Source organism: Vitis riparia, chromosome 8, assembly GCF_004353265.1.
Source record: "Vitis riparia cultivar Riparia Gloire de Montpellier isolate 1030 chromosome 8, EGFV_Vit.rip_1.0, whole genome shotgun sequence".
NCBI classification, from domain to species: domain Eukaryota; kingdom Viridiplantae; phylum Streptophyta; class Magnoliopsida; order Vitales; family Vitaceae; genus Vitis; species Vitis riparia.
The window spans coordinates 18,541,551-18,551,295 of NC_048438.1; the positions used below are offsets into that span (position 1 = coordinate 18,541,551).

The 9,745-nt window shown below is 35.8% G+C and overlaps 3 protein-coding genes across 3 annotated transcripts; 2 read left to right on the forward strand and 1 right to left on the reverse strand.

Annotated features, from left to right (window-relative positions):
- Positions 1-1,966: 1,966 nt before the first annotated feature.
- On the forward strand, positions 1,967-2,741 carry LOC117921111 (major pollen allergen Pla l 1). Its single transcript, XM_034838906.1, has 2 exons — positions 1,967-2,167; positions 2,255-2,741. The coding sequence occupies exons 1-2, from the start codon at positions 1,987-1,989 to the stop codon at positions 2,581-2,583; spliced, it is 510 nt and encodes a 169-aa protein (XP_034694797.1). The 5' UTR covers positions 1,967-1,986; the 3' UTR covers positions 2,584-2,741.
- Positions 2,742-3,116: 375 nt separating this feature from the next.
- LOC117920546 (dnaJ homolog subfamily C member 28-like) lies at positions 3,117-4,547 on the forward strand. Its single transcript, XM_034838146.1, has 3 exons — positions 3,117-3,411; positions 3,797-4,127; positions 4,220-4,547. Exons 1-3 carry the CDS (start codon positions 3,221-3,223, stop codon positions 4,307-4,309), a joined length of 612 nt encoding a protein of 203 aa, XP_034694037.1. The 5' UTR covers positions 3,117-3,220; the 3' UTR covers positions 4,310-4,547.
- Positions 4,548-4,893: 346 nt separating this feature from the next.
- LOC117920545 (vacuolar protein-sorting-associated protein 37 homolog 1) lies at positions 4,894-9,745 on the reverse strand. Its single transcript, XM_034838145.1, has 7 exons — positions 9,500-9,745; positions 7,941-8,165; positions 7,214-7,301; positions 5,764-5,803; positions 5,621-5,667; positions 5,414-5,534; positions 4,894-5,290 (listed from the first exon to the last, which is right to left on the reverse strand). Exons 1-7 carry the CDS (start codon positions 9,514-9,516, stop codon positions 5,127-5,129), a joined length of 702 nt encoding a protein of 233 aa, XP_034694036.1. The 5' UTR covers positions 9,517-9,745; the 3' UTR covers positions 4,894-5,126.

Sequence of the window (9,745 nt, forward strand, 5' to 3'; positions counted from 1 at the left end):
CAAAAGTTCCAATATTCACATTGATCTATTTAATTATTTTATTTATTTATTCTAAAATTTCATTTTAAACAATTTATTAAAATTTTCGACTTCCGAATTAAATTTCTATTTCTAAAAATTCCAATATTCTCATTAATCTATTTAATTATTATTATTTTAGATATTTATTTTGAAATTCCATTTTAAACCATTCTTCGAAATTCCAATTTCTGAACCTAATTTTCGATTTCCAAAATTCTAATTTCTTTCAAATTTAATATATGAAATTCTAATTCTTAAATTTAATTTTCAAGACTCCAATCTTCAAATAATTTTCGAGACTCTAATTTCCAAATAAATTTCAAAAATCTAATTTTCTCCCGAATAGTTTTAATTCCGCTCTGGCTTTTAAACAATCTTCTGCTCCTCTTGACTTTAACGAGCATGAATGAACTTTTCATAATTCTGGAATAATAGAATCGGTGATATTAATTCATGCAAAATCAATCGGGCTTTTGGTGGGGGCCCACATATGTGATTTTATGACTGACTGATTGATTAATTGATTTATTTACCATGCTTGTTTGATTTATTCTGTTCCCTGACATGCGCATAATTTTATCGATTCGTCATTCACTAATCCTGTTTCATGATAGCGCATTCATGATTGGAGGACCAGGTACGCATCCACTCATGTTTTGTTCATTCTTTATACATGCTCTGCTTCCCACGTCATGCATGATTAAGGTGGGTATCCATTGACTTTCTCATTGATTGCCGCGTCAGTTTCTTTCTATTAGTAGAGACCCGACTTTAGGGACTTAGAGGGGTGCTATGGTCTTTACCGTACCTTCCCGATAAGTAACCTGACCCCCGAGCCTGATCTGGTTTTTCGTAGATCACCTTTTCCAAAACCAGGAGTCACACTTAGGGTTTTTCTTTCTTATTTTGTTTACCCTTTTAAAAATAAAACAAAAATAAGTGGCGACTCCAAGTCATTTTCTTAATCAATAAAAATCATTTTTCAAATTAAAATCGAGCTCACCATCGAGTGGGAAACGCATGAGCCGAAATGCGGGGTCCACAAGCTTTTATTTATAATATTTTATTTCTAATTATTCTTTCTATGATTTAATTATTTTTAAAATAAAATTTTAAAAATAATTTATTAAAATGTATTATCAAAAATTAATAAATTATTTGTTAAGAATAAAAAATAATTTAAAAATAAATTATTTTTTCGTTTTTAAAACCGCCTCTCGGTCTTCCAATGCATTAAAAAATGGTTGATATTAAGTGTAATTTTTTAAATAATATTTTTATATTTTATAATTTATAAATTATAAATTTAAAATGAAGAACAGTAATCATATCCCATCATATTAGGAATATTGAAAAAAAAAATAGCTGAGAAGGTGAGTAGAAAGTTATTTCCTTTTCATTGTTAAAATTGAGAAATTGAAATTAATTTGAGTTGGGAGCCAAAAACAATTTCTTCCCCCAATAACATCTCATCCACAATTGACAGATTGACACATATTAAATAAAGTTGGTAGGTGCACAAAATTAATTCAGCCAATCAACTTCATCTCTCAACAGCTCGTAATATGTCCACTGTGCCAATCAATTAAATCTCACATGTATCAGCTGACACAAGAGCTTAACCCCTTCTTACATATATTTATTTTTTTTGAAAATTTTTGTAATTGCAATTTAGGGTACGGTGTAGGGTGGCTTTGATTCATTTGCATCCTGAGTAGACGTGTTCATTATTTGAGAGTCCACGCAGCTGCCAACATTTTATTATTATATATGGCCTATAGGTATATATCATTTGGTAAGGTGGTTTGCACGTAGCAAGTAGTGCTCTTCCACCTCTGTGTACCGTATACGTGGCCCCAACACTTTGTTATTCGCTTCTTATATATCTATGTTCAAGGGGGCTGTGCCGCTGTGGTCAAATACTTTACTGGTTCGCTTACATTTGTATGCGTGCCTGAGAGAGAGATGGCGGCGGCTGCGGTGGTCATGATGATTGCAACATCACTACTACTGATTGGGATTGGGAGCGTCAACGTAGGTGAGGCTTGGGAGGAAGCCAATGTGATCCATGTGGGTGGGAAAGTGTTGTGCCAAGACTGCACCATGGGCTGGAATGAATGGGTTAATGGCTCCAACCCCATTAAAGGTACTGATTCATCTCTCTCATTACTCGTAAGCTGCCTATGATTAGTGGTGGTAATGGCGTAATGTGGTTAATTTGATTGGATTACAGGTTCTAGGGTATCTGTTACGTGCATGGATGATAGGAGGAGGGTGATGTACTATGGAAGTGATGAGACTGACGAGGCGGGAAAATACGAGCTGATTGTGGACAAGTACGTTAATGGGAAGGAAGTGAAAGCCACGGGATGTTGGGTGAGGCTGGTGTCTTCCTCAGATCCTACTTGCAACATTCCCACTGACTTTGCCGGTGGCCGCTCCGGGGTGAAACTCCAGCGACCTACATGGATTTATCGGGATCAAACCAAATACACTGTGGATCCATTCTACTATACAACTCCCCTGTGCGATGAACCCGATGAAGAGGAAAGCAACTACTAACGGTTTCAATTTCTGCATCGACTTTTTGTTTTCATATTTTATTTGCTATTGTAATCGTCAATCATCCACATGTTGGAATTATAATTCAAAATCTCTTCAAATTTAACAAATTTGATGGACTTGTACCAATATTATAAAGAAATATTTAATTAAAAGGATGGATAGGATAACATTTTAATGTATTGAAAAATTATAATAAAATATTATTTTGAATTTTTTACTATTAAATTTTTTATTTAAAAAATGTTTGATGTGAGATGGAAATTAAAAAAATTATTAAAAGATAATTTTGCATGAAAGAGATTATATTTGGTGTTTTTAAAGATAGAGGAAATTTTTTAAAATTTATATTTTCAATATCCTTTACGCGAAATAACCCACTTACCAACGTTGGATTCAAACGTGGGATTTCAGTTGAATCCAAGCCCATTCCCTATAGGCTTTATGGCAGGTTTTGGACCAATAGGCGAATTTTACTCCCTACTTTTGAATTGACGGAATCCGTGATTCAATGCCTGCCACGTGGAACACAGTAGAGTTTGCGATGAAGGCCATGGCTATGACTCATAAACCGTGAGAGCCCTGCCCATGCCCAACAGGGGTCTTGCCGTAGCCAGTGGGGTTGCGAGTGAGAAGGATGGCCTCATCGCATCTGATTCGGAAATCAATGCTGAACCAGGGTCATCTACTGTACAAAACCAGGTGTGCCTCATTCTCATCGGCTCCCAAGCCGGAGAAGAAAGCTCCACATCATCTTTCCGCCGTCATCGACGCTGTCAAGGAACGGAAACTCCCTCCAGAACTCCGGGGCCAGCGCAGCTCCCTTAGGTTCGATATCGATTTCTATTCTCCCTTTTTTTGGTTGCTCGGAAAATTGAGAAAGCCGAATGAGCAAAACAAATCTGAATCATATAGTTTGAATTGGTTTTTATTTCTGAAAATTGAGAAAATCGAATGGGCAAAAATCGAATCGAGTGAGAGAAATAGTTGTGTTAGTCTTTTAGAGGCCATATTTTGGTTGATTTCTAGCAATGAAAAATAAAATAAACTCCAAAACTTCGATTTTTCTGTACAATTTCTTCAGGAAAGAAACGGAGCGTTAGGGTTTCTCATTTATTTGGGTATTGAATTGCTGTTTAACAATATATTGAAGGCCGTTTACAAGAAAAAATCGAGTTGATACATGAATCATGAATGTTTATGATTTGGACAGATCAGAAACTGACATCATCAACATTGCGGAGCAAAGAATATGGCAATCCATGAAAGAAGGGCAGTTCGAGAACTTACCAGGAAAAGGAAAACCTCTGGACCTGAGCGACAATCCTCATGCAGACCCCGCTGAAGATACCTTGTATAGGATTCTCTCTAAGAATGGATGTGCCCCTGAATGGGTTGAACTCAATAAAGAGATACGGACGCAAGTTAATGGATGGCGGTCGGCATTGAAGAAAGCATGGGCAAATAGATGCAATCAAAGCCACTCCCAATGGATTGAGTCTTGTAAGGCTTTGAAACTGCAAATGTCTGATATAAACAACAAGGTGAACCATTCAAGTTCCATTGCGTGAATTGTGACCTCGTCATCCCAATTCAAATACGTGTTAGATGATCTAATGGAGGTTACAAACTGCAGGTTTTTCGATATAATCTCATTGTTCCCTTCGGCCGCCAGATGTTTGGACTCAAGTGGGAGAAAGAAGTAGCTCGCCTAGAAGAACAATGAAACTCCCTCAGACACATGATATGAGAAGCCATGCTAATACATTAGTCGTCCATTTTTTTTTTTAATATTTTGGTAATCTTGTATCAAATGTTGATTTATAGGACCTAATACACACATGCTTGCTATAAAGTATAAACTAAACCTTCCCCATGCTGCATATCTTCTCCTATGCAGCAATATTGGAATAAATCGTTAAGAACATTCAGGAGTACAACTATGAAGTTTTTTGCCTTTATTTTATTTTATCTATTTTTTAATTTACTCAACTTCTTTTTCCTTTGTAAACAGTGTTCAAGACTTGTTTATAAAGTAAATGTGAAAGTCGTATCAGCAACTTGACAATAGAAAAATCAGTAACAGAATGAGTAAAACTAACTCCTTTCTTAGAAACAATGCATGTCCCTTCTAATTTTGTCAGCCATCAAGCTGCTTAGGGTTCTAAGAGAAAAAGAGAGGGAAAAAAAAAGGAATAATTTTATCAGCCATCAAGATTTTTTAGGGTTCTAAGAGAGAGAGAGAGAGAGAGAGAGGAAAACACCAGACATCCATCTGGTGCGCGAGGCATATGGCTTGGAAATCAGTGGTTTGGCTCCAGCTTTAAATGTGTTGCGTTATTCATGTCGAGGGGCAAATTGCACATATAGCATATTTTGGAGAAAAGCTGAAAAAATTATCAAAACCAGAATACAAGGCACGATAAGACAAGACAAACAATACACATGAAAGTTGTAATTTCAACAAATTATACTGTTTTGAGACCTATGGAATAAAGAAGCAATCCTTCACAGTATACATCTTATTAAGCAGAGCTGAGCTATCATCCGGTTGAAGATGTCTTGGCTGCCAGATGCGTGAGCGCTCGCCTGTGATAAGTAGTTCGGAGCCTCTTGTATTTCTGAACAAAAGCCCCAAGATCCATCTCTCTATCAAGAAGCTGCCTATGCAGAGTTTCAGATTCCTCCTCTGTTTTGTTCATAGTTTCTGCGAACCACAGATATTGTTCAGGTCATCATCAGAGTCATGTTATTTTCATTATTATAGCATCATTCACATTATCGCAATGGTGATTGTTACCAATTTCATAATCACAACTATAATTATTACCTTGAAGCCTGTGGAGCAAGCATGCAGGGGAGTAGAACTTTAAGATCTCTTCTTTCTGTCTCTCCAGTTCATTTAATTTCTCCTGTGCAGCAGCTAACTCTGTTGTCCGGATTATTCTGCACTGTGGCCATGAAAACAGACAAAGGAAATGTCTAACCAGCAGCATTCCAATTTTAAGCTTAGTAAAAAAAGGGTTCAAATCCTTACCTGATTTCTCAGTTCCACTATCTGTGGTTCCTTCTCCAAGTTCTCTCCTGGTTAGTAAAGAAAACACCACCATACCATAGGTGAATCAACTACATATTAGATAAACCATAATATAACAACAAAAAGGTAAGCCAAGAACTCACTGGCAAGTTGCAGAGTTTCCTTCCGAAGTTCATCTCTCAGCTGATGATAATTATACAAATGACAGCAAAAGGAAACAGTTAGAAACAGTAGCTGAACTTAAAATTGAGAAATAAAGCCACCATAAGCGAGCCCATATTTCAAAAGAAGATCATTTGCGCACATTAATTAGTCCTACAGTCTTGCATACGATCAGGATAGTCATGCAAGCAATCACATCATCATAAAATAATAAATTTATTTATTTTTATCATAAAATAATAAATTTATAACCATGTATCTTTTTTCCTTATATAACAAATGGGCATGTGGATGCATACTACAGTAAGAACTAAGCTCCATTGGTAATCTAGAGAATTTTTTCTAACGTATAAGTCCATGGAATGTACAACCTGGGTGATTATACCACAATTGGAGCGTATATAACCTATGACCATCCCCTGCACAATATTACTGTGCCTTGCTTTATTACATAAATATCTGAAAATATTAAATACTCCAAAGGAGAAAACAGATTGATAATGGTCACACACATATATTATACAAATAAACTAACATTTAACAACAAATAAGTTTCCTCCCAAATACCAGGTTTTTTTTCCCATATGAGGCAATGATACTAAAATATAAAACAGAACCTAACTAAAGACTGATTAGAGAAATGTCAATGGATAACAAGGCTGCAATATTTACAACTGATTTCCCTTGGCCACTTAATTGGGTAACTGTAGATCTTCAAAATTTACTAGCTGAGTACAGTCATAATAATTATGCTTGCATCATAATTTTGTTGGGTTTTTTCTTCTTTTTCTTGTCTCCAACGGTTTCCACATCTTACATTTCCTTCTGAAGGGCTATGAATCTTAAAGCATAAGGGGCTTGAATGTTTCTATTATTTTTTTCTGATAAATTGTGATTCATCTTTATCTAAGTACAGAGCTTTGATGCATGAAAATTTTATTTAAAACACCAAACCAAGAATCTTAGAAAGAAGCCCAAATGAAGAGAAAAAATGAAAATAAAAAGATGGATATGAGTATATATATTAATCAAACCAGCTAGTGAGCTGGTACTCCCTTACAAGAAAACTACACTGGCAAAAAACAACTCAGAAGAAAGTGTCATTCATCACCATGGTACCACCATTTGTAACCTACGGGTATGACCTATCTTCCCTTCAGAGGAAATTCAGGATTCAGCCCTTGTGCAAGTGGGAGAGCAGGAGCTCCCTCATACATAGACCTTGGGGCTCTCATCAAAGGCAAGCATTGTGTGTCTAAAGCAATTATCCAGTCCAGATATAACCTTAATTTTTAAGAGGAGGGGTATAGAGAGTTTGGTGGCAACAAACCATTTAAGCTGCGTTGTATAGAAAGCAAGGTGGTTTGCAAGAATTCTAAAGTAATAAGATTAGGTGAATATAGATGGCAGAAGGCAACATTCCAAACTTACATTGTTTTGAATTTTAACTTGATCAAGTGAAAGTAACAATTGGTTGTATGCATCCTTGTCAGATAAAAGCTTTCGTAACTCATCGATGCTAAAAGAATTGAATAAAATAAGAGAGTTGTCAGCAACTGTTAAAGAGCATAAAAAATCTATGTTAACTTGATAATAATTCTCCCTACTCCTAAAGCTATTTAAATGAATGCTATTCAGTATAATGCAGTGATGAACTCAATGCAAGTATGACAAAACATAATAAATAAGAAAGATAGAGCATAAAAATATTTTTTGGAAGCAAGGCGATTTTCTCACCACTTTCTAAATCTAAGAATAATGACATCAAGGTTTGAAAATTTTTATGATCAGTTCTCAATGTTGCATCCTCCCTCCATAATGTATGCCAAATACTGGGAAAACAAAGCAGCCACCCATGAACCATGACTGACACGCACACCATTAGATGGGTAGGGAAACCTTTACTGCTGATTATGTATTTGAAACTGATGTAATCCTCCACAATTTCTCTAGATCAGGAAACGGCTACACAGAATATGTGAAAGGCCTCATTTTAGTAGGGAATATGCTTTTGGCCACCTTACCCAATTGCCCCATTTTACAGATGTATCATAAAAATGTAATCAAGTTTTGAAAAGAAAAAGCATGAAGAGGAAAAATGAAATGTCTTCAATACCATATGTCAATAACAAAATGGAGTCCAACCCAGGTATTTTACCTCTTATCCTTTAACAGAACAATCATGCCAGCTGCTTCAGCAGGAGAAACATGTGATGGGGACTGGGATCGATCAGAAGGCCTTTGCAGACTGAAGCTACTAGAAGTGCTACTACTTGGTGTTGAAGGGCGTGAGGAACCTGGAGAGGTAACTACTGACGGAGGATACCAAGACTGTCCAGAAATATCCTGTGGCCGTGGCTGAGGTTGTTGCTCTTGAGATCCCCTGATAAGTGAAGACTGTTAGTATATTGGTCCAGAAACAAACTGAAATAGTGCAATGGATATGGTACGAAAACAAATATCATCAAGCTTATTGATCTGCCTTTATAAATTCATTTGGTTACAAAAGTATATATAGTCGACATGGCATCACCTAGGCATACAAGATTAAATAAACAAATGCTAAAAGATGAGTACTTGCTAATAAGTTACACTGGGAGCAGTATATTTGTCTTTATAAGAAAGAAAAGCATTCATTACAGAGGAGAAGAACAATTTCCCTGAATATCAGTTGAATTTGAGCAGAGAAATGCTTTCCCTGAATATTGGTTGATTTTGTAAAAAATATGCAGTTTTTTTGTGAGAAATGACTTTGATAACAAGAGGCGAGGCAAAGTCAAATCTATCTCGTATTGCAAAGATTGAACAAATGATCAATTATATTAAGCCAATTAAGATGTAGCAAAGGCAAGCAAAAGAAGTTCTTTCTAACATGAGAAGCAAAGATGCAAAGAGACTATTAATTATCACCACCACCAAGATGTTAAATTTTTTTATATCAGGTAAACCTTTTCTTTAAAAAAAAAATGTCAGCTGTGATTATACCACTATTTAAAGTTTTAATATGAAGTGCAGGTTAGAATATGTGAACTTAAGGAAAAGGACCACCAGCCCAGTTATTATAATCTGTAGTTTCTCATTATTTTAGATACCAGCCTTGTGTAGTACCAAACTTTCCCCTTTCTTAAATCATGGTCCATTTTAGAACTAATTTTTTTTTTTTGATAAGTAAACAAGATATGCATTAGAAAAAGGCTAAAAGCCTCAGAGCATACAGGGATTTTAGAACTAAATTTTGTTTACCGGTAATACTCATCAACTCACCAATCATGCTCTTGTAACTTATTCTTATGCAACTATGAGTGATTATCACCCAGTGGATTAGCAAAGAGCTAACAATTAGTAAACAAATGTCAATTTCAAAGGATTTGAATGGCTGAGTCCAACCACAAAATGTTTTCAGGGCCTAATTCCAAAATTTATAGAGTATATACAGCATCCAAAATAAAAAATTTCTACATGTGAAGAAGAGCAAATAAGGATGAGCAAAGACCAAAGTAGGTTCATTAAACGCTATTCCAGATTCAATACCCGGAAGCACGAAGTTTATCATCGATACATCGATCGATTTCGCTAATAAGAAAATAGAAAGCCCTAAAATTCAAAATTGCATCCGGATTCAAGAAATGAGGAAACAATTAAAGGCTAAGTGACTAATAAAACCCTAAATCGCGCAAGGATTACAATAGATAGAAAGAGGAATGGATATAGCAATACCAGAAAGACTTGAACATGGCGAAGAGAATCGGTGGATCGTGTTATTAGTCAACGATAAGAAAAAATCCAAACCCAAGAGAAAGGCCTCTGTTGAAAAGAGAAGCGAGGAGAAACGCAAGGCAATAAGAAGATCGCCTCCGTCTCTCTCTTTCTGGAAAATATTTGGTTCGTCTACGAGTCTCCGTCTCCGGTTTTGTTAGTTTTTCAACAAGAGGGCAAGGCCGATGGTTGCATCATCGCCTCGTG